Raw genomic sequence first — 24199 nt, forward strand, 5'->3', positions numbered from 1 at the left:
ATTCTGAGGTACATGTGGACAACAATCAAGACTCCACCGCTTCAGAAATTTTAAATTCCCTTATAAATCATTTTATAATATTTTATAGTGGTGTATAAACTTAATAAATTATTTTTATAAACCCGTATACATTATTTACATATCCTTATAAACCCTTATAAATTGTTATACAAACCATTATAAATTGTTTTATAAGGCTTTCTAAATGGTTTTAGACTCTTTTAGTTGATTTATAAACCTATGGAACTCATATAATACCCTTATAAATTGAATGTATGCTTTCATAACGTTTTTTTATAAACTTTTATAAATTATTTACATTCATCAATAATCATAGATCTAACCCCATTGGTTGATATGAGAAAGTGAACCATAGATCTACCCCCATTCATCAATAATCTTATTTGCATAAGGTTCTTCTGAAAATTGAATGTTATTCTTTCTAGCTAGTTCTACAACACTTCCACAAGGTGTGAATTCTCAATTTCACTAAATTCCTCCTTACCTAAAATACAAAAAATCATTTTCAACATAATTTATATTTGAACGTTGGATGATCAGTTTTGGCTTGTCTGGTAGCTCTGTTGAAGTATCACAATACCTCGTAGTTAACTTCAAAATTGTGCAGAATTTATAAACCTTATAAATTATTTAACAAACTTTATAAACTGTCTTATAACTTCAAATGTTGAATCCTCAGCAAGAATCACAACCTGTAAGTATTTTTTCGGATTTTGTTGTTTTGATCTAAGAGAAAGAGTTATCTATTAATATTCTGATCTAAGAGAAAGATTTCTAATAGTGAACATTGAGTTTTTGAAAATTTATAACTCTTTATAAATCGAAGTTATTTAGTAATGTAATTGACATGTTCAGTTCCCGACACTCATAAAAGAAGCATATGTTCAAGCTTATATGAGAGCCACAACTCTGCCATCAGACATTTTTTTTGATCTACAATGTTAATCATCAAATTCATCATTGTCTCTTGTTTTTTTTTCTAAAGTCTTATTGACCAACCATTGACATTTTTTAGTTTCTTCTTGTGTCTTAGATTGCCGAGTCTGTTTCTTTTAGCAGCGATAAAAAGTATGATATAACGCAAGTGAAGGCTTCAACTCAGCTGCAGAAAACGATGTGTTAAGTAACTCAATCAACTAAAAGACAATTTAGAAAGGCTTATAAAACAGTTTATAAAGTTTGTTAAATAATCAACTGCGCCTCGCCTCACCGTCCTCTCCATCTCCTCCACGACCCTCCACGGAAACAGAGCATCATCAAGATGCGCAGTAAACACGAAATCAAACGCACCGTCGAAAAATGAAGGTTATGAGGATCAGCTCTTCTCTCGAGAGGAAGCGAATCCACCAACTCCACGGCGGTAACGTCAGATAACTCGATCTGGGCCATCGCCATCGGAGCGTGTCCGGCGCCGGCGGAGAGGCAGAGAGCTTTGGTGTGGTTGCGAAGCAATCCGAGATCGCAGAATCGGAGGAAGTAAGAGGAGAAGGAGGAGAGACGCGATATCCAAGCCTTGGTTAGGGACGGAGGAGAAGGAGGAGAGACGGTGGATCTCCGGTGAATCGGAGACAGAGAAGAAGAAAAAAGATCGAGAGAAAGAGAGATGAAGAAAAGAGGATCGCGAGAGAGAGAGAGAGAGATAAAGTTAGGGCTAATATGGTCTTTTGGTCATTAATGAAAAGTGTATTTGTGAAAATGTCCCCATACTAGTGGTATACTTGAAATGTGGTACTAAATAAAGTGTAGAAGTAATATATAATAAGAAGGGACAAATATTTATATAACTATTTCAAATACAATAATTTTATAATTTACATGTTATAATTAATTAGTTGTTTAAACTTTAAACCTTATGTATTTGTCCCTTCTTATTATATATTTATCTTATTGTATTTGCATTTAGTTATTAAGCAAATTAATATATTCATAAGAAAATATATTTAAAAATATTTTGTATTTAATTTATGCTAAATTCTGACCCGTATTTTAAAACTTGATTTCTTTTTACCAATATTTTTATGCTTATTCATTTTAGATAATTTATTATTGTATATATAAAAGTGTAAGATATGTTAATTTTTAGAATGTATTATATAGTTTGTTAATTTTAAGCCGTTCTATCATCATATTATATTTTAAATAAATAGTTTATATTTATGAAAATAAAATTTATAAATTTATCAATTGAATATAATTTTATCATATTTATTTTAGTATAATAATTATATTTTAACATGATCATGACTATAAAAGTAGACAAAATAGGATATAATTTATTTATTTTCATTTCTAAACAATAACTTAAAATACATTAAGTTATTGTTTAAATATTACACAGATTAATTAGAATTTTTTAAATATAATATATAAATATATATTATATTTAAAATGAAAATATATTATGATTAAAGTAGTTACAAAGATTTTATATTATTAACTTTAAAGAAATACATGTTAATTTTTATACATGTATTATATAGTTTGATAATGTTAATCCATCTTATCAACATATTAGATTTTATTTTTGATCATAAATATTTTATAATTACGAAAATAAATTATATAAATATATAAATTTAATACAATTTTATTATATTTAGCTCAATATAATAATTTTAATTTAATATGATTGATTATGATTATATAATAACTAAAATATTATAGATTTTTTTTTATTTTTTATTTTATATAACTGAATATATTAATGTATAATAATATTTTAAACTAATTTCGAAATTAGTGAAAATATTTAAATATAATTTCGAAAATGAAGATCTTGTAAAAATCTTTTTAAACAGATTTGTTAAAATTTTAAAATAAATATATTTATATTTTAAATGAAAAGATATCAAAAGATACTATGATTAAAATATTTTAAAAATTATATTTATTATTAGTCTGAATTAAAATATAGTATGAATTTTTATGAATAGGTCCATTAGGTCTATTTTTAAAAAAAATCACACATGAATCAAAGTTGTGACTTCTGTTTTAATATGTAAGATATTCGAACATACACATAACAATATATCTGAACCGGCTTCAGAGCAAACCCGATCAAATACACGGACCGATACTAGTCAACCCAATCAAAATCAAACTCATCAGTCATCACAAAGTCAATCCACCAATAACTAAGTTAAAACGTATACTTTATTTCAAATATTGGAGCTTGATTTTTTTCCTTTATTCAGTTATATTGAAGAGTTAAGATCACAAATCCAAAATCCCAAAAGATGTAAATAAACCAACATTTAAGCAAAATTGGGTAATTTGAACAATTTGATTATTCCAAAAAAAAAAAAAAAAAATTTTAAACACTTTTAGTTTCAATCCATAAAAAGGCAAAGTTCAAACAACCCGCTTAAAAAAAACTATATAAATCTAAAGAAATCACCAGTAGGTAGATATAATCTAAAAATGTTCATAAAAAAAGCAAAGTTCAAAAAACCCAAAACAACATATAGATAGAATCCACCAAAAATTAAAACAATACCAACCAATAAACTGGTTTTTGTACTAATTCTCAAGGCATAAGCAGTATTGACCAGCCTCTTCATTGAGTAGTTGTTGCAGCAAAAAGAAAACATTATGAGCCAAAGAAGACTGTGATCTCTTTTTATCGCTTCACTCTATTTCGCAAGTGAGAGTAATTCGACTTGTGCAAAATAGCATCATGAACATGAACAATGGGTACATAAAAATGACATTGTTATGTTGTATGTTTATTACCGATATAGAAGATCCAAAATTAGGGGCTAAACTGTTAAAACATCAGTTCAAATCCTCAATTTGGCTCTTCTTTTTATCCACAGTAGTGGCTTGAAAAAAAATTCAGATTTTCAGGATCCGTCTCTATAAAATAACTTCTCACCAATTCTGACCTATGATAACAAGGACCATTAACTTACTAAAAAACCGAGTAACAATAGCAAAACTTACTTGGTTAAGACTCCGACAGAGTCATCTTCCGCATCCTAACCACAATCAATAAAAGGAAATAATGAACACGAAAGAGGGAAATACAAAATTAAATTAAAATGACCGTTACAAATTCTTACAAGAAAAGGAAATAATAAGAGAGGTAAAAAAAGGAAAGTGAAGATTGGCATTGACGCGTTAATGTTACGGCCTTTTCTCTTATAAATACAAACATCAATCCACCAACACACCATTCTTCTGTCACGATACAATCTCTGATCTCTCTCTGTGTTCCGACACAATATCTAACGACTCATCTCCGACTTTGTTGTGTTGTTCAACTTCAAGGAAGAAGATGGAAACTAGCTCACTCAAAGTAGAAATCAGTGCACAGGTAACGTCTCCAGGTCCGTCCTTAGGGTTATTAAACTCTGTCTTCATTAGTCAAATTCGGGAAATCAAAGAGTTTCTTGTAGATGAGAGCGATTATGGTAACATAACGAGTCTCGGCTCTTACCTCGATTCTTCTTCCTTTCCCGACATGCTATCGCTTCTCACGTTCAAAGACTTCGAACCAACCACAGTTCATCAGCAAATCAAGACCCGTTTCAACGACCTTGTCTTGTCCCGACTTATCACGGATCGGATTGTTCTCGAATCCCAACGGAAAGACTTGCCACAAGGACCCTTGTTGATCACGCTATTGGTCACATTTACAAGGAAAGAGTACACAGTGGCGCCTTTTAGTTATGCTCCTTGGATGACAGAGAAACTAGCAGGATCTTGTGCGATTTGTCTAGAGGAGATGTCGGAGGAGTCGGAATGTATGGATGTGTTTCATGACGATTGCTTGACCGATTGGTTAGATCGACATGACCCTTTAATCAACAAACTGAGTGAAGCTTTGAGGAAGTAATGATCCGTGTGTTGCAAGTCTAATTAGGGATTTTCTTTTAATGTTTGGTTCAATTAGGGTTTCAATTCTCAAAAAAAAAAATTGTATTGATCTCGTTCGTAATTTTGTTGGCAAAAAGTATAATTTTTAATGATCTTTAGTTTGCTTTAATTCTCGCCTTAAAACTCATAAAATTTCATTGCCTTCCTATCTGTACCAAAACACAAGTTGTGTTACATAACTAACAAATGGGTGTCAATTTTTCATCTTATGCAACTATTAACTTGCTAAAATTGTTTTTTGAAACTTGCTAAAATTGTTGAACAAAAAAAGGAATGAGTTTCATCTGATTTGGCATTAGTCGCCCCCATCAGTATCCTGCATTTAAAAGGTCTAATACATTGAGCATAAGACACCATTCTAACTAGAGACTGAGAAGAAATATACAAAGCCTTTGGTGCACACTTTTATTTCCAACCAACCCATATGTACCAAGTCCCGTTAATATATATACTCAAAAAGTACTCAAAATAAAACAAAACTGTTAACATTATCTCAAAAACATTTAGTACTAGAAAAAGAGAGAGAGAGAGAGGGAGAGAGATAGTGCATCTCACATGTGAGATTGGTGCTGTGACATGTCTGAGAATCACCACACGAGTAGTTTCAATATGCATATCTCAAAACATTTTCTCTACTCATCTGAAATCGACAGATCCTTACAAACTCCTTGAACAGCAAGATTTGTTTTCTTCGTAGGATATCATAAAAGTCTAGAAAAGATGTAATCTTCCAGGGGATTTCGGTTATATTATAATCGCCAATTGAGAAGCTTATTCATGGTAGCACAAAGCGCAGAGATACAAGAGATGCAGTAATGTTCAAGAAGAACTCACAAGAAAGAAAGAAAAAAGTGCCCGGTTCACTAGTCAAACATGCATTGTAACATGTCTCGTTCCAACGAGGGAGACTAGCCAGAAGACGACTCCTGTGAAGCTCATTTGCTAAGTTCTTCTTCTGCATTGATATCTTTTTTAACATTTCCTTATAGCACAAACCTATCTTCTAACTAACATAGTTATCACACCATTAACCTCGTGACATATGTAACAAAACACAAGTGAGCAGTGCTTGAATAGGACGAGAAGCTGAAAAAAGGCTACAACATGAGATATTTTCCCCTTTGTAGCTGCAAATTCTTGAACAAAGATTAATCATTTCTGTTCAATACTTTCCATATACCAAGGGTCAAATCTCCAGGTGAAGTATTACGCAATAGACAGGAGGACACAGTGTCACTACTAGAAAGCAAAGGAACGAGGCAATTTTGAATAAAATAAAATTTTCTATCGAAATGAGAGAACGAAAACGAATGTTGAATTTCTTCTTATTAAGAAATGATTTCTAAACAAATGCTAAAAGACTAAGGGTTACATACAGTATCTCCGCCAAAACTCAGTATAAACAGCAAAGCTAATAATCTTACAACATAGATCTTTTAGACGGTTAGTTTGGGATTAGTTGCACTTTAAAAAATAATCTACTAACCTGCTCTCTCATAACTTCACTCTCTTTCACACTTTTGGACCAGAGCATGCTGGACTCAGACATTATCTACCATCGACACACATGCATGTCCACGATTTTCTTTCACACCTCCAAGTCTTGTTCCTCGAAAGACCTCACGGATATTCTCTCTCGGAGAGTAGGCCAGTTTTCGCCAAGCTGTTGTGGATTTAACTCCATGGCCGTTCTAAAATCAAGCAGTGACACAGAGTAATGATCTTGCAAACTGTTCTGACTCTGCTGCTTGGTGGACCGAGCTCCGACCAAATCAGTACACGATTTGATCAGCTTCTTGAGATAAACGTCCAACATGGCATTCAACGTATTAGCACACTCCATCGAAACACCTTCAAGACCATGTGCTACTGCAATACTCTCCATCCTTTTCCTCACCATCTCTGTCTCTGGTAAGCAACTCATTACGGTTGAAACAGGAACCGTTCTACCACCGACACTAGCTGAACAAAACTGAATCCCTAGAGGTGCGACGAGAGGATTACTCATTGATACATTTACAGCTGCAGTTGCAACCTGATCTTTACTTGGGCCAAGAAACTCACCTTCTCTTCCATATCCGCCTGATCTTTGATCATCAAACCGACTCAAATCACCGTTTTCTAAACCGACATTACTACAAACTGGCTGTTGCAACATATATTCAACCTTCCCGTTGGACCAAACAGGACCATTCTGATTATTATGGTTAGGGACTAAACATCCATCTTCTCTACTCTGAACAGGTTTGAGTGGGGACTTAGCAACAGTTGCGTTTCTCAAGATGGAACGGATCAAGTGGTTGTGTAGAGAGAGATTCTCCCTCCCTAACACCCTGAAACATGACTTATCAAACTCCCTCTTTGTAAGCTTCTGACACAGAAACCTACTTAGGTAATAAAAATATTTTTTAGATCTTTCAACACCAATCTTCTTCACAATGTGCCCTTTCAAATCACCAAGATGAATCCTTCGATCTTGGCAACGTTGCATGATGATTAATTCCTTCTACAACCAAAAAGCGAACAATGGAGAGTGCGTGCACACAAACGCACTCTCTCAGCTTCTATTTCCCTTCACATAAAAAGCCCCAACTCTAAAGCTGATTCAGTATCAAATTTAAGAACCCCTAGCTTTTTGGGTGTCACCCCTCTCTCTCTCCCTCAGAGGAAGAAACAATGCAAGGAGGAGCGTCTTGCCAACTTCACGAGAACTGCACCCAGCAAAGAAAGATCCAACATTGTCAATCTTGGGAATTTTAGTAAAGAGTAAAATTGAGATCAGTGATGAAGTTTTGAAAAGGTCTAAGCTTTGGCAACAGAGCAAAGAGACACGACGAATTGGGTAACCAAAGAAATTAATCGAATTGGACAAAGAGAAAGAGGCAATGAGGCGCGAGAGTAAAGCTTGTAAGCAAGAAAAACAAGTGTTTAATACTAATTTGAATTCTAAGATGGATTGACCAGAAGAATTTCAGACAAAACAGAAGAAGTAACTTATAACCAACAAACTAACCTAATGATTAATTTGCTCGAAACGCCGTATATGTATTTGATTCAATTCTATGAACCCCCAGAATCTTGGGATTGCTCTAGAGTATTGCCCCCGTGGGATTTGAATGTGTTCAAAGCTTTGATCTCTTGCTTACTGAGTTGTTTCCTCAGTTTTCCTTTTTCTGTCTTAATTTGTTTTTTTTTTTTCGTTTTGGAAATTGTCTAAAATATCACTTCTTAACCATTTTCAAGTTTAACCATTTTTTCCCAGCTTAAAAAAAACAATTATAACTCTAAAGTTAATTAATCTAAACTTAGGATTTAGATTTGAAGGATGTGTATAAATATATAAACAAATATTAAAAAATAAATAAAAAATTTTAGAAAATAGTTTCATAAAGAACTTTTGGATTTCAGAAAAGAAAAAAAATCGAAAAAAAAATTCTCCAAACTAATATTTCAAAAAGATATTAGTTTAATCATATTAGTCAAAAAAATATTAGTTTTGCAGCTGTTTTTTTAAATGAAAAACCGGCACTGATGCGGATAAAATATAATTTTTTTTTGAGTCTGGTAGATCAATTTTTTGAATCAAAAAAATGACTCAATCCGCTGCGGAGCGGGTTGGATGCGCACAGCAGTAACTCAAGGTGAGTAGAGAAAATTTTAGAAAGCAATATTTTAAAATGTCAAGTTAACGATGTCAATCGTGGATGTTTGGATTATATTGATCTTACTCACACTTTGACTGATATTTTGGTTACATTATCTTTAGTTAAAATTCTACCTTCTTTTCTTTGGTTCCTTCGTGTTCTTCACTTTGTAAACTCGTATGCATATTAATAAGTTGTATCGTTGTAATAGTATACTATTCAGAGATTTGAAATTTACACACAAAAGAAAAAAACATCGCGAAACACATGTCCTAAAACTTCTAGTGTATATACTTTTTCTATATTGGATTTTGTAGAAATTCTAACAAAGACTGGGCCCTTTCATCACGGGCAAAAACAACTGTGAGACCACATACCATCCATATATCCTTCCTTGACTGACGTCTCTATAAAGTTGTATATAAATCGTCTTCACTTAGCAGACCAAATCATAATAAGCGACAAGATGTTTCATTTGCTTTCATTCACTCTAGTCCTCCTCTTATTAATTGTAGCTGCTTATCTCCTCCGAGCAAAGCAAAATTTACCACCAAGTCCAAAGGGCTTCCCGGTGATCGGACACCTTCATTTGCTCAAAGAACCTGTCCACCGTTGCCTACGTGACCTTTCTCAAAGCCTCGGTCCCGTGTTATCTCTCAGGCTTGGCTCTTGCCTAGCCGTAGTCGTCACGTCATCTTCCGCGGCGGAGGAGTTCTTGTCTCACGAGAACGACGTCGTTTTCGCAAACAGGCATGTCACTACTATGTATGCATACGTTCTTTACAGCAACACGGCGGTTAGCGTAGCTCCCTACGGAGACCACTGGCGCAACCTCCGCTGTATCTGCACCGCCGAGATCTTCTCCCCCGCTCGAGCTCGGAGGGTTTACTTACGTCGGTGACTTTCTTCCGGTTGTGAAGCTGTTTGATTTCGATGGATACGTTAAGAGAGCGAAGAAACTTGGTTCGAAATTGGACAAGTTTCTGCAAGAACTGCTCCACGAACACAGAGGAAAAACAGAGTTCAAGAACACGATGATCACTCATTTGCTAACTCTTCAAGAATCGCAGCCTGAGTACTACACCGACGAGACCATCAAAGGGCTCGTACTGGTTCGGGTTGTTGTTGTTTTTTCTTTTATCTATTTTCTCGATATATAAATAATTCATTGATATTCGCGTTAATTCTTTAAAATATTTATTCGATTTATTGGAATCATTTTTTTTTTTTGCAGGTGATGTTATTTGCCGGGTCGGAGACAACGTCAGTGACATTAGAGTGGGCTATGTCTAACCTTCTAAATCATCCAGATGTTCTAGCGAAAGTCAAGACGGAACTAAAAAACATCGTTTCAAGAGAGGGGCGTCTGATGGAAGAATCTGATATGAGCACTTGTACGTATCTCAATAATGTAATTTCAGAGACTCTTCGTTTGTATCCTGCAGCGCCATTGCTGGTCCCACACGCATCGTCCCGTGACATGCAAAGTTGCTGGGTATGATATTCCACGTGGCACATGGCTCTTCATCAACGCATGGGCCATTCAGCGAGATCCAAAAGTGTGGGATGAGCCAGAGGTTTTTAAGCCGGAAAGGTTCCATTGTGAGGAGTTAAAGATCCAACATGGTAAGTTTCTACCTTTTGGAATGGGTAGAAGAGCGTGTCCTGGAATGGGGCTGGCCCAACTTATACTAAGCTTGGCTTTAGGGTCACTGATTCAGTGTTTTGATTGGGAGAGAGATGAGGTAGACATGGCCGTTGACATGTCCGAAGGAAAGGGTCATACTATGCCTAAAGCTGTGCCTTTAGTTGCCAAATGCAAGCCTTCTTCAATCCTAGACAACTGCGTCATATAAATTTATATATTTTATCGGCGGTCATTAAAGTTGCTAATAAGAACATAATGATATGATATGTGTTCCAAAAAAAAAAAAAGAACATAATGATATCCTCTTTCTCGTTTTCTTTAAATCTTTCTATGTCCTTCTCTTTCCTTTTTCTTTCCCTCAGCCTCTCCTGCGCAACTCATTTACATCCTTGGAGATTAGATCCAGTGGTTGAAAGAATGATAAATCCTCATCAGTGTCCACCCTACGAGTAAAAAAACATAACTCAGTCTTACACCGTGTAGGAATAACTACTATATTGCTCAAGTTAGCTTCCATCCCCATGTACCAGTGGAATTATATCTCATCGATGTTTGGTTTATTAATCCCTTCCTCGTAACCTAGAGTGAATGCAGCTTGTGTAAACCCTACAATACAAAGATTACGATTTAAACAGAAATGAAGCATTAATTACCACATATAAGATTTTTCATGAACAACAGAAGATGTAAAGCGTAGAGTTCACGAGTAGCGCAAACAAAAGGTAGAAACTTACCATGTTGGATCTTTAACTCCTCACAATGGAACCTTTCCACTCAAGCTCTCAAGCGTAGAGTTCACGAGTAGCAGTACAAGTTAGAAGATGTAAAGGATCATGCACCAACATTTGTCAACAAAAAAAAAAAGAATAATGCACCAAAGATCCTGAAAACTACAGTTTGTTTTGTACAATCAGATGGTTGAGAAAATCTGTGAGCTTGACACTTACATTTTCAACACTTTGATTCATGGGTTTATGAAGTTGGATATATATAATTAGGATAGCTAGCTTGAATAACCGGTTTAGAAAATTCTATGAAAAATATATACATTAGATTTAATTGGGATTGCTATTATTAATAGATTAAGAAATTAATTAATAATTAAAAGCTTTCACTTTTATCCTAATTATAAATTTTTCTTATTGGATAATTAGGTTCTATAAAGGTTTCATGTGCGCTTAATAAATTTATCAACGAAAAGGCTTAACAAATCATTTTGATGCAATAGAAAATAAAATGAGTATCACTTCATATATTGATATCTTTTTAATCATCCGATTAATACAGTTTTGAAAGATACATATACACACGCAAATATAATAATATGTATATGATAATTGATATTTCTAACTACTGGATTATTCTGTGTATATTAAGAATGAAATGTGAAAAATTAACAGTTTATGTTATAAAAATAAACATTGTATGTTATTTACAAGACTATGAATCTTAAAATAAACATACAATATATATATAAGATTTTTTTTTGTCATATCAAAAGTTTAGCACATTTGTTTTGTTTATAATTAATCTCACAATTGATAACGTTGTGACGATTTTAAGTTTGGTTATTTTCCCTACAGTTATTCTGTGGAATGTTTGGATATTTATTTTATGCAAATTCAGAACTACACATCAATATATGGATTAAAATAGAAAAATGAGATGAGAAGGTGACAAGTTACTTGTCACATTTAAAAAATAAACAATAGAAGACAGGTCATTTTCGTAGTTTTACCAATTGAAGATGATACTTACAGAAAAAGGAATTCATCCTAATTTATTTTAAGAAAAAAACAATTTTGTAAAAACATTTAGATTGTAAAGTCAATATTATTGTCCTTTTGGCAATGTTGTACTTGGGAGAGTATCCAGCCTCTCAATGCAACAACCAATCTGGTTCTGATGTCACAAAGAACAAAAAGTATCCAGGGTGCTTCTTTTCGAGCCTTTACTTCTGAAAGTCTATATTTTGCTAGTTTATGTGGCAGTATATACTCTCTCCGGATTTGAATATATGATGTTTTAGTTTTTTTCCTTGTATAGAAATGTATGATGTTACTAGATCCGAATACAGTAACATCCTTGTATAGTAGCATTTTAAGTTTTATGTTTTTTTTTAAGTCACCCTGTTATGGGCTTAAGTCGCCCCTGTGTGGGTTCTAATTGCCGCCTTCATGTGGGCTCTTGGTTCTGGGGTTTTTCGATTAAGCCGCCAGCTTATGTATTATAACTTCTGGTTTTCCGTTTGGAATGAAACTAATCAGGTGGAAAAAAAAAGAAATGTATGATGTTCTACTTTTCATTAATGCATTTTGTTTTTAAAATAAAATGTAATCAATATAAGTGGTTGAATTTTATTAGGATTCAAATAAATCTTTAAACTAACTAAAAGTAAAACCAAAAAGTATTTGATATAAGTAAGTATTTAATTTCTTTTAATATGTGTTAACCTTAAACATCATATATTCAAATCCGGAGGGAATATTAATCAACTGGAGAAAGCTTTTTGGATCCACATACTAATTATTTTCATGTTTTTTTTTAATTATCTAGCATGTAATAGTTTTTTTAATGTACGATAATAAAACTTTCACATCATCTGCTGAACATTTTCATGATATGTCTTTTTTTGTATAAGTGAGTACAATTTGTTTGGTAAAATTTTTTCATTTCATAAACAAATATTGACTTGAAAAACAAAAAAAAGGGGTAAAAATAAGAAACGGGCCTGGAATAAAGAGCCAGGTAAACTTTAATTTAGGCCCAATATTAAAATCTAAACGGATCTTGACCCGACTCATAATACATCACCTGGTAACGCAAAACACACATATTTATCGTCGTTTCTTTAACCTTCTTCCCTCGACCGACCGACCGACCTATATGAAGGTGAGCCGTCGCCGCAAATAAAATATCTCATCGCTAACCTCAGAGCTCCTGCTAGAGAGAGAGAGAGAGAGAGAGAGAGAGAGAGAGAGATGTCAGGCTTAGCATGTAACTCGTGTAACAAGGAGTTCGAAGACGACTCTGACCAGAAGCTCCACTACAAGTCAGAATGGCACCGTTACAATCTCAAGCGCAAGGTCAGTACTGTGATTGTAGCTTCGTTAGGGGGTTTTTATATGCTTATGGTTCTGTAATTTAAATGACAAAGAACGAAGAAGAAAACACTTTAACATGTTCTTATGATGTTGTTTTTGTTGTCGGAAAAATGTTAGATCGCTGGTGTTCCTGGAGTTACAGAAGCTTTGTTTGAAGCTAGACAAACTGCGATTGCTCAGCAGAAGATCAAATCCAACGAAGCGCCTCTGCTTTACACCTGTGGAGTCTGTAATAAATCTTACAGAAGCTCCAAAGCTCACGAGCAGCATCTCAAGTCAAAGAGCCACGTTCTCAAGGCTTCTTCAAGCAGCAACGGAGAGGAGGATAAAGCCATCATCAAGGAGCTTCCTCCTCCTCCTCCTCGAAGTGTTGAGAAGAAGGGCCCTGCTAGGCTAAAGGGTTTGATTGAGGAAGAGAGTGAAGAGAGTGAGGATGAATGGGTTGAGGTTGACTCTGACGAAGACTTGGAGGGTGAAGAAGATATGGATGAGGATGATGAGGAGGGTTCTGGTGAAGATATAGATGAGGATGATGATATGGAGTTTGAGTTGGACCCCACTAGCTGTTTGATGTGTGATAAGAAGCATAAGACGATAGAGAAGTGTATGGTTCATATGCATAAGCTCCATGGGTTCTTCATTCCTGACATCGAGTACCTCAAGGATCCTAAAGGGTTTCTAACCTACGTTGGTCTAAAGGTATGTAGTTTTGTTTTGTCTCGTCACTTTTTATGTTCAGACAGTTAAAAGATCTTTGTCTCTTCTTACAGGTCAAGAGGGACTTCTTTTGTCTGTACTGCAACGAACTGCGCCATCCATTCACCAGTTTGGAAGCTGTTAGAAAGCATATGGAAGCCAAGAGTCACTGCAAAGTGCATTACGGTGATGGTGGTGATGAGGAAGATGCAGAGCTAGAAGAGTTCTATGACTACAGCAGCAGGTCTCTTTACGCTTCCTCTGCTTGGTATCTTGTAATCAAATAGAAACTATTGTTTTATATTGAAATGTGTGTGTTGTATAGTTACGGCAATGAAGGGGAGAATCAGATGGTTGTAGCTGGTGAATCAGCTAATACCGTTGAGCTCTTTGGTGGGTTGGAGCTTGTGATCACCAAAAGAGAGGATAACAAAGTAACGTCGAGGACTCTTGGGTCTCGAGAGTTCATGCGCTACTACAAACAGAAGCCGCCACCATCTTCTCAGAAACACATTGTCAACTCTCTAGCCAACAGGTTTGAACCCATCAGAGATTATCTCTTGTTACTACTCTCTTTGCAGAATCTGACTTGGACAACGGATGTAAAACAAACGCAGGTACAAGAGCATGGGTTTGGCAACGGTGCAGTCGAAGGAGGATATAGTGAGGATGAAGGTGATGAGAGAGATGAACAAGAGAGGAGCTAGGAGTCGTGTTAAGCTTGGAATGAAGAGCAACGTCATCAGAAACTTGCCCAACAACGTCACGTACTAGTCTTTCCAAACTAGTGTGCTCTTTAATTTCTGTAAACGCTTTTTAAATGGAACTTGTGTTGGTGGAGTGAAGCCTAAAACCTTATATGAGATGAAGCTTTGTATACTTTCAAAGGGTCTCTTAAGGCCGATTTTGTCCGAGTTTTGTATCTCTTACACATTACTTTATTTCTATTTTCTTATTTTTTGACAACAGTTTCTTATATTTTACTCTCTCCACGTAATTTGTCTGTGTTTCCTTGACTGGGAAGCTTTAAAAACAAACATGAAACAATATAGTTTTGTGTGTTCAGTGTGTTGAATGGTAGCCCAATGGTAGCCCAATAGTCCAAATTTGATCGGGTTTAGGCGGCTGAAAAATCGGTTTAAAGCCGATTAATCGGTTAATTGTCTGATTATTCGGTCGACCGAGTAGTTGCACCGCATAGGCTATAGTCGCTGCGGTCCCTTGCCGTCGAGCGTCTAGCCGGGCGATTAATCGGCTAGGCGGCCGCCTTTTTGAACACTGGTTGAATCCAACAGAGAGTCTGACCTTTACAGCAAGATATTTTGTATTTATTTTTGTTCAAAAGTGTAGGAAATTAGATTAGATAAAGGTTGATGTAATTGGGCTGGTTCGTGTACTTTCGTAGCCTTTTGGGCTTTAAAAGACAAAGTTGACCCAAAAAAAAGGAGAGAGCCCAACAGTGAAGAAGCCCTAATAGGCGGGAAGCTGAATCGAATCCGGCGGGAAAAATAGTATTTTTAATCTCTCTCTCTCTCTCTCTCTCTTGTTGAACTTCTCCTCATTCACCTTTCTCCTTTTCCGATCGCTTCCCTTGTATTCACTCTCCACATCGAGAAGATGTTTTCCAGCAGTCAATTCGAGCCGAATTCAGCTTTCTCCGGCGGCGGATTCATGTCCTCTCAGCCTTCTCAGCCCTACGACTCCTCCTCCTCCTCCTCCTCCTCCACTACTAAGGTCCGCTTCCTATTTGTTGATTTTGCCCTAGATTTGTCGATTTAGGGATGCTAAATCCACTTTTCGTGACTTTTAGGGACTAGTTCCAGTGACGGTGAAGCAAATCAATGAATCTTCTCACTCCGGTGGTGAAAAATCCGGTATCGTCATCAACGGAATCGAACTTACAAACGTACACTCTCTTCCAATCTCCAGATTTCTTCTGTTACGAAAGTTTACTCAGTTGTGTGGTGATGTTTTTGGTCTTGGTACAGGTGTCACTCGTTGGGCTAGTGTGTGACAAAGACATCTCTAAAGTCACTGAAGTTAGATTCGCTCTTGATGATGGCACAGGACGCATCGACTGTAAAAGATGGTAACTTTATTCAACATTTGTTTTAGGTATGAAGTGGAACTTAGATAATGGTTTGTAATTGGGGTTGTGGACTTTTCGTTATTAGGGTGAATGAGAGTTTCGACGCTAGAGAAATGGAGTCAGTTCAGTGAGTCTTCTTTTCCTCACTTGTCTTGGTAAAGCTGTTTTCTTATGGGTTTAAATTTAATCTTGTGAAACAGAGATGGAACCTATGTGCGTCTCAATGGTCATTTGAAGACTTTTCAAGGGAATAAACAGCTTCTTGTTTTCTCTGTCAGGTTTGTCAAATCTTTGCTTCCTTTTAGCATTGGCTATAGGCTTTGTTAACTAGTTATTTAGATAAGCTATTGATTATTAATGCAGACCTATTGTGGATTTCAACGAGGTGACCTTTCACTATATTGAGTGTATACACTTCTATTCCAAGAACTCTGACTCACAGGTAAAGGAAAATGGTAGTATATAGCAATATAATTAACTCTGTTGTTGTTGTTGTAAGTTGACAATTCATTTCGCCTTTGACATGTGTGGTTTTCTCAGTCGGGACAGCAAGTTGGTGATGTCACTCAATCCCATACGGTTAACACAAACCAGGCAACCACATTGAACCCTGTACGTTGAGATTTACCAAGTTTTTTCTGTTTTCTACATGACTTTATGGTACATGTGCATTAAAAAATCTTATCTTTTATACTCGTTTATAGGTGATGCCCTCTCAAAACAGTGATGGAAATGGGCGGAAGAACTTGGATGATATGATTCTAGACTATCTAAAGCAACCTGCTTGCACGTGAGTTTCAGTTTCCTTCACCTGTTGCAATCCACCTAAAGTTGTGCCTGATAATTGTTGTTGTTTTGTTAACTGCAGTGCAAGACAACAGGGGATACACCTGGATGAAATTGCCCAGCAGTTGAAGGTTCCAAAGAACAAGCTTGAGTAATTCCTCTTTCTTTCTTTCTTCTTATAATCTCCATCTCTACACTTACAAATTCTTGATCTTTTAATGAGTTGGCTTGTCTCTACTCAGGGGTGTTATTCAGTCACTGGAAGGAGATGGTCTTATATACTCAACAATCGACGAGTATCACTTCAAGCATGTCGAGCTTTGATCAGTCTAGAGTGCGGTTTATCATTAGAAATTTGCATTTTATCTTCTTTCTTTTTTTATGACGATCTAGCTATGTGCCTGCCTGCTTAAACTGAAAATGGATTGATTTTCCTATTATGTTTATTGGTTTAGTTTTCCATTTACTTTGATGTTCCATATTCTCAAGCCCTTAGAGCATCTTCATTAGTGAACTCCATGAGGAGTTCACACAGTTTTTGAAAAAAAAAAATATTAAAATAAACAAAAGCAATGAACCTCTCTCTTAGGCTCCGAATGGTAACAGCGGATTGAGCGGTGCGGGACAAGCGGTTTGACTGCGGTGCGGTTCTGACAGTTATAAAAACGTATAGATATATGGTATATGTAGAGATTTTTGTTACTGTTGACTGCGGTACGGTGCGGGACGGATGTTACCATTCGAAGCCTTAGAAGTTCACTGCACTGAACCCGGATCATCACTGTAGCGCGGGCCCCACGACACGTAGCGGCCCGCGGTTGGTCCGGTTATAAATTTTTTTTTTTTTTTTAAAAACAAAAATCAAACAGAAAAAAAATAATAATAAAAAAATGCTTTGTGAACCCCCTTCCAAGGGGTTCACTAATGCTGATGCTCTTAGTTTAGTATTTCGGCTTCGGCCTTATCATAGCTCGCATACGATAAAGTATAACTTGGTTTCATAGGTAATGTTTTGTCAGTTCCACGCCAGAAACAAGGCTTGTAATGAAAAATTGATAATGCAATGAATTTAAGACGGGAATCAATGCGAACCAATTTCATTAAAAAAAAACTACTGCATTACACTGTTGGCAGCAAAAAATGTCGATACATAATAAACCAATAACCTATACGCCAAATATCAACCAAATCACAAAAATAAATGATTTAAACCCTAAACAGACTTTCACAAACGGATTAACAAAATCATCCCTAGCTAAGCCTCTCCTAACTCTTCCAAAGCTTTACTGGGGTTGTTGGTCAAGGAATTTGTAGATTGGCGACAGAGAGGACAAGAGTCATGTCGATCCAACCACTTGATCAAGCAAACTTCATGAAACAAAGGTGCACAACCAGGCGGTTGGCATAGGGCCTGTTCCTTAGTGTCCGACATATCCTCTAGGCAGACCGCACAAGTTCCTTCTACTTTTGTTGTCTGAGGAGCTGAATTACAAGGCAGGACAATGTACTCTTTCTTGGTAAATCTGAGGAATACCGTGATCAGCAAGGGTCCTTGAGGCAAGTCTCTTCTTCTGGATTCGACAACAATATGATCGGTGATAAGTCGAGACAAGACATGATCGTTGAAGTGTCCCTTGATTTGCTGATGAACGTTGCTTGGTGTAAAGTCATGGAACCTGAGAAGGGATGGCATGTCGGGAAAAGAAAAAGAATCGGGGTAAGAGCCAAGACTCGTGATATTACCATCGCCACTCTCGTCTACGAAAAATTCTTCGATTACCCAAATTTGACTAATCAAGACAGAGTTTAAAAACCCTAAGGACAGATGACCTTGATCAGGCGTTGCATGTACACTGATTTCTACCTTTAGCGATTTTGTTTCCATCTTCTTCTTCCTTGAAACTCAACAACACAAGAGAGTCGTAAGAGAGAAAGAGATTGTGTGTAACTCCTTCACTAATTCTTGGTCTGAGATTTTGGAGATTCTAACAAATTTGACTAGAGACAAGAAAAGTCTGTTCTGTATTCGATATGCTTTCCAAGCCGTCTGGAGGGAGAGGAATAAGCTCAGGCATGGTGACAAGTTGTTACCACTTCCTGTTCTGATACGGATGATCGATAAGGGGATTCGAAAAAGAATTACTTTGATGAGCAGATATGGGGTCAAGGGAATGGAGGGTTTAATGCAGTATTGGTTTAGTACTAGAATGTAATTTTCTTAGTACTGAATAGCTATGGGTTAGTGGTATAGCTTTCTTTTAAGTAAACAGTATGCATTCTATGTAATAAGGCTTTTCTGAATAAACTTAACATTCATTCAAAAAGAAAAAAAAAAAAGAGAAAGTTGAGAAGGTGGTACGTTGGTGATTGATGTTCGTATTTACAAGAAAAAAAAGGCTGAAAAACGCGTAAATCACAATGTTCACTTTCTTTTTTTACATCCCTTATTTCCTTTTCTTGAAATAATTTTATAACGGTCATTTAATTTAATGATGTATTTCTTTTTTCGTGTTCATTATTTCCTTTTCTTGACTCTACCGGTTTGTTTGTGGGTGACTCTACCGGTGGTTTAACCAAATTAAATTTGTTATCGGTTTAACTTTTCTTTTTGTCGGCCGATTTAACGTGGTTTATGGTTTTCTCAATCAACTTACTAACAACGACAGAAAAAAATAATAATGAAGAGAGCCCCATATCTAAGTTTCATTAAAATTATCTTGAATAGTCCAAGAACAAGAGATCCCGTACGTATTGCATGATGTCATTCTCGAGCATTCCCCTTGGGTTTTCTAAAAAATTATCAATGAAGAGATGTCGACATGAAAGTGTACTGCACCAAGGTTTTGTATATTTCTCAATGATTAGTAGTTAGCACTCAGCTGTAGAATAGTGTCTTAGGTTCAAATGTAATTGACGTATAAATGTAGAACGCTGATGGTGGCGACTATGCATAAACCAGATGAGACTCATTCCTTTTTGTTATCTCCAACAATCTTAGCAAGTTAATAGTTGTATAAGATTAATTGACACCCATTGTTAATTGTGTTTTGGTACAAACTAGGAGCCAATGAATTTTTTGAGTTTTAAGACGAGAATTAATGTGAACTAATTTCAATTTCATTAAAAATTAGTATACTTTTTTGCCAACAAAATTACTACCGAGATCAATACAAAAAAAGAAGAAGAAGAGAATTGAAAGAAACCCTAATTGAGACAAAGCATTAAAAGAATACCCTAATTAGACTTGCAACATACGGATCATTACTCGAAACCTTGTCCTAACTTCTCCAAAGCTTCACTGGGTTTGTTGGTTAAAGGGTTTGGGGATTGGCGACAGAGAGGGCAAGAGTCATGTCGATCTAACCAATTGGTCAAGCAATCTTCATGAAACATATGCAAACATTCAGGCGGTTGGCATAGGACTTGTTCCGACTCCTCTTCAGACATATCCTCTAGACAAATCGCACAAGATCCTTCTACTTTCGCTGTCGTCCAAGGAGCAGAACTAAAAGGAGCGACAATGTACTCTTTTTTTGTAAATTTGAGAAATACCGTGATCAACACGGGTCCTTGTGGCAAGTCTTTCCGTTGTGATTCGAGAACAATCTGATCGGTGATAAGTCGGGACAAGGCAAGGTCGTTGAAGCGGGTCTTGATTTGCTGATGAACTGTGGTTGGTTCTAAGTCTTTGAACCTGAGAAGCGATAATTGGGCACGAACAGAAGAATCGGTGTAAGAACCGAGGCTCGTGATGTTACCATCATCGCTCTCGTCTATGAGAAACTCTTCGATTTCCCGACATTGACTAATCAAGACAGAGTTTAATAACCCTAATGACAGACCTTGAGACGTTACCTGTGCACTGATTTCTACTTTGAGTGAGCTAGTTTCCATCTTCTTCCTTGAAGTTGGACAACACAACGAATCGTTAGAAATTGTGTCGTAACAGAGAGCGAGTGTTGTGAAAGAAGAAAAGTGTGTTGGTGAATGAAAGAATGAATGGATTGATGTTTGTATTTATAAAGAAAAGAGCGTAACATCAAACGCGCCAATGCCAATGTTCACTTTCCTTTTTTACCTCTCATATTATTTCCTTTTCCTGGGAAAAGTTGTAACGGTCATTTAATTTAATTTTGTATTTCCTTCTATTCGTATTTGGTACAGTCAAGTTCATTGTTTTCCATTTTTTAATTCTACCGGTTTTTAAGAGAAGTAAAATTTGGAACTACTATTGTTAATCGGTTAAAGATGGTTTATACCTGATGTCTTTGTATTTTTAATTAACTTATCAACCAATAATTATGACATCCAAAGTTTTTTTTTGTTTTGCTAAAATTTGGACATCCAGAGATTTGTTGAACAGGTCTTTATTGCTTTCAACAAATTCCGTGAGATTTATATTATACTTTGCTCTTTCTTCTGATGATCTGTTTTTCAGTTATACCTTTACGGATTAGGTTTCGTTAGTAAGACTTATCAAAGCTAGAGAGTGCTTTATAGAGTTCTGTCGGATTAGGGCCAAGGGGGAGAAATGAATATAGTTCACTTGTTTTCATTGAGTTTTCTCCGTATGTAGGCCTGAACTGAATTTTCTACTTTTGGTGTTTTCCTTGTGTTTTGTAGATAAGACTCGCAACGTGAGGGTGGATTAAGTATTTGATAAATAACGTATATATATCAAGCTCTTGCTATCGTTGTTTGATCCTACTGAGTTGTGACGAAAACTGCGGAAGATTGTTTCTGAGCCTTCAATATCTTTGTAACTTATAAAGTCACCACATCATTTTTTACATCAATTGCCACTAGTATTTGAGAGAAGCAGAAAACAGAGGATATAGCATAAAACAGAAGCTTAAGCCTTGTGGCAAACCAAACTTGATTTGATCAAGGTTAAACGATAGCCCTGTTCGTTTCAAGAACGCAGCGGCAGGGAGGATGACTGACGCCAAAGTATACCCATAAGTTGTAATATTAGGTATTGGCTTTTTTTTTTGTTGAAATGTTAAATTTATTTATCAACAAAGAAAAAAAATGTTTACAATACTGAATTTTTGGAGAAGCTTGTAATATTAAAGACATGTATGTAGCACATAGGGTTGCTAACTAATAGCTCTTCCCATCCATTCCATCATCACGGTACTATAGTATTGGCTTTGTAAAAGTCTTTAAAATATATATTCAAAAATTCCTTCCAAAAATAAACAAAAACAACAATATTAGTCAACAAAAAATGAAATGAAATAATGAAAGAAAAAGAATGACCGAACATGTTTTCACTGCTAAAAGCTGTTCACTGAATAACTGAAAAAAAAATTAAGGCTCCGAATGGTAAGAGCGGATTGAGCAGTGCGGGACGAGCGGTTTGACTGCGGTGCGGTTCAGACAGTTATAAAAACATATAGATATATAGTATATGTAGAGATTTTTGTTACTGTTAACTGCAGTGCGGAGCGGGACGAATGTTACCATTCGGAGCCTAATTATGTTTTAAATAGTTGGCACAACATCACTCAAGCGTATGTGGACAATCTCCTAACTTATCCTATTATACACTTGAGAATGTTTATTAATATTGTTGACGGCAACTGAATAAATAAATCTTGTGTGATTCTTCATATTTTCGATTTGCTTTTCTTGAGTAAGAACTGTGTTTGTACTGTTTATTTGTTTGGTTTTGAGTTTTATCCCCTTTATTTATTTTTCTCTGGGATGTTGAAATGTTCATGTAAACATGTTCTGTAATTTAATTTCAGATGATTAAAAAAAATGAATGATCGACACAAAAGAAGAAAATGTCCTTTGTAGGTAGGAAAAAGTCTACTAATAAATAATAATATTCTAACAAATCAAATCTTCGACCACTTGTGTGACAACTGAAACTTACTCTAATCAAATTCACAAGAGAAGAACAAATTGAAGAACAAGTATCACTAAACCATGTTACCGATTAATCACTCATTATCAACTCCACCCTCATCATCATCTTCTTGCAAACTACTAAGACAGAAACAACTTCGAGTCTGAGCCATCAAATCTCTCTTATTTTTCATCAACATATTCCTCTTCTCCAACAACTTCATAGTTTGATGATCACCACCTTCATTTTCCTCATAGTCATCATCATTATGATGATTCACTTCATTGTGTTCTTGGACTGCAAGTAACGACATAGAATTAGGGTTTTGCCAAGAATAAAAATTCGAAACTGACATGGATCTTCCTCTACTCCTCAGCTTATTAGCAATAAGCAATCTCCTCCTCTTGTTGAATGGATTCTCTCCTTTCTCAAGATCTTTTGCGTTGATGTTCGTCTGTTCCATTAAGTTACCAAAAGATTTTGATTTCCCTACGTAATGGTTTGATAATCCTCTCCTGAACAAACAAACCAACATGTTTTCATCAGTTTTCAACCAAACAAAACTACATGTTTCACTATAATATTCAATAGGTTAAACTAGATCATCTATACAAGCTGGGTGTTCTAAATTTTAAAAATAAAAACTTAAATATTGGTGGCTAAAGACAAAACATAAAAGATCAAGAAGACAAGAACATACTTAATCGGCAGAGAGTCTTCTAAAGAGGAAGTGAACGAAACAAGTGTTCCTCCTCCTCCTCCTCCTCTCTGGAATGAAACGGCGTCGTCTTCTTCTTCCTCCTCGTTTTCGCTGCACTCTCCGATCGACGATACACTATCCTCCGATGATTCCTCCGGCGATTCCTCCGGCGATCTTTTATTCATCCTTAATCCGATCCTACTAGCAAGCCCTATCTGCGATCCGCCTCGTCCCGATTCATCTGCCGAAAACAGAGCCGCCGCCGGTACGGACTTATCCTGCGCCGAGACACTGGTCCGGTCTCTAACGCACGCCGCCATGCCGATTCCAAACGGAGAACCCACCATGACCTCCATCTAACCTTTCTATCTTTTTTCTCCTGATACGATCTCTTGGCTCAAAGCTCAAACACCACCGATCGAGAAAAATGGAATAAAGATGGAGAAAGGATCAGTTCTTATTAACATTTATAATGACAAATGTCGTATTAAATGCTATTGAAATACGTATCTTTATACGTATTATGAGGCTACGGGTAGACGCACATGTTCTAGATATGGAAACGCTAACGGCGACTATGACGGTCTTGTTGACCTGGCGGATAGATATTGGTTATTTTCGGACCTTTGCCGGACGTTACGGGTTACTGTCTCCGTTTAAATCAGATTATGTCGTTGTACCGAAAGTTCGGTGGTCGCTATTACACCATATCTCGACCTTATCCAGTTCTCATTACTGTCTGAATATTTTTTGTTTATATGTTTCTTGATTTTGTC

General features: G+C 36.0%; 7 protein-coding genes and 1 pseudogene across 8 annotated transcripts; 4 read left to right on the top strand and 4 right to left on the bottom strand.

Annotated features, from left to right (window-relative positions):
* Positions 1 to 2816: 2816 nt before the first annotated feature.
* On the top strand, positions 2817 to 5352 carry LOC103864554. Its single transcript, XM_033289878.1, has one exon. It carries the CDS (start codon positions 4298 to 4300, stop codon positions 4856 to 4858), a length of 561 nt encoding a protein of 186 aa, XP_033145769.1. The 5' UTR covers positions 2817 to 4297; the 3' UTR covers positions 4859 to 5352.
* An 856-nt stretch (positions 5353 to 6208) lies between these two features.
* Positions 6209 to 8099, bottom strand: LOC103864556. 2 transcript variants are annotated; one of them, XM_033289877.1, is made up of 3 exons: positions 7913 to 8099; positions 7513 to 7610; positions 6209 to 7480 (listed from the first exon to the last, which is right to left on the bottom strand). In XM_033289877.1, the coding sequence occupies exon 3, from the start codon at positions 7388 to 7390 to the stop codon at positions 6488 to 6490; it is 903 nt and encodes a 300-aa protein (XP_033145768.1). In that variant the 5' UTR covers positions 7391 to 7480; positions 7513 to 7610; positions 7913 to 8099; the 3' UTR covers positions 6209 to 6487. The 2 variants fall into 2 exon arrangements, with proteins under 2 accessions (XP_033145768.1, XP_033145767.1); XM_033289876.1 differs by having other exon boundaries at positions 6209 to 7483; positions 7516 to 7610; positions 7913 to 8098.
* A 298-nt stretch (positions 8100 to 8397) lies between these two features.
* Positions 8398 to 10507, top strand: LOC103864557 (annotated as a pseudogene).
* A 2513-nt stretch (positions 10508 to 13020) lies between these two features.
* LOC103864558 (cytoplasmic 60S subunit biogenesis factor REI1 homolog 2) lies at positions 13021 to 14968 on the top strand. Its single transcript, XM_009142311.3, has 5 exons — positions 13021 to 13277; positions 13413 to 13994; positions 14066 to 14235; positions 14317 to 14526; positions 14609 to 14968. The coding sequence occupies exons 1-5, from the start codon at positions 13173 to 13175 to the stop codon at positions 14763 to 14765; spliced, it is 1224 nt and encodes a 407-aa protein (XP_009140559.2). The 5' UTR covers positions 13021 to 13172; the 3' UTR covers positions 14766 to 14968.
* A 526-nt stretch (positions 14969 to 15494) lies between these two features.
* Positions 15495 to 17346, top strand: LOC103864559 (replication protein A 32 kDa subunit A). Its single transcript, XM_009142312.3, has 10 exons — positions 15495 to 15725; positions 15802 to 15897; positions 15980 to 16080; positions 16166 to 16207; positions 16281 to 16358; positions 16444 to 16522; positions 16621 to 16692; positions 16785 to 16870; positions 16949 to 17017; positions 17109 to 17346. The coding sequence occupies exons 1-10, from the start codon at positions 15609 to 15611 to the stop codon at positions 17188 to 17190; spliced, it is 822 nt and encodes a 273-aa protein (XP_009140560.1). The 5' UTR covers positions 15495 to 15608; the 3' UTR covers positions 17191 to 17346.
* Positions 17347 to 17807: 461 nt separating this feature from the next.
* On the bottom strand, positions 17808 to 19671 carry LOC103864643 (E3 ubiquitin-protein ligase Iruka-like). The gene has a single exon (XM_009142407.3). The coding sequence runs from the start codon at positions 18749 to 18751 to the stop codon at positions 18122 to 18124; it is 630 nt and encodes a 209-aa protein (XP_009140655.2). The 5' UTR covers positions 18752 to 19671; the 3' UTR covers positions 17808 to 18121.
* A 296-nt stretch (positions 19672 to 19967) lies between these two features.
* Positions 19968 to 22411, bottom strand: LOC103864644 (RING-H2 finger protein ATL67-like). The gene has a single exon (XM_033289880.1). It carries the CDS (start codon positions 20758 to 20760, stop codon positions 20128 to 20130), a length of 633 nt encoding a protein of 210 aa, XP_033145771.1. The 5' UTR covers positions 20761 to 22411; the 3' UTR covers positions 19968 to 20127.
* A 211-nt stretch (positions 22412 to 22622) lies between these two features.
* On the bottom strand, positions 22623 to 24199 carry LOC103864560. Its single transcript, XM_009142313.3, has 2 exons — positions 23424 to 24199; positions 22623 to 23238 (listed from the first exon to the last, which is right to left on the bottom strand). Exons 1-2 carry the CDS (start codon positions 23777 to 23779, stop codon positions 22818 to 22820), a joined length of 777 nt encoding a protein of 258 aa, XP_009140561.1. The 5' UTR covers positions 23780 to 24199; the 3' UTR covers positions 22623 to 22817.

The sequence above is a fragment of the Brassica rapa genome, chromosome A04 (assembly GCF_000309985.2).
Source record: "Brassica rapa cultivar Chiifu-401-42 chromosome A04, CAAS_Brap_v3.01, whole genome shotgun sequence".
NCBI lineage: Eukaryota > Viridiplantae > Streptophyta > Magnoliopsida > Brassicales > Brassicaceae > Brassica > Brassica rapa.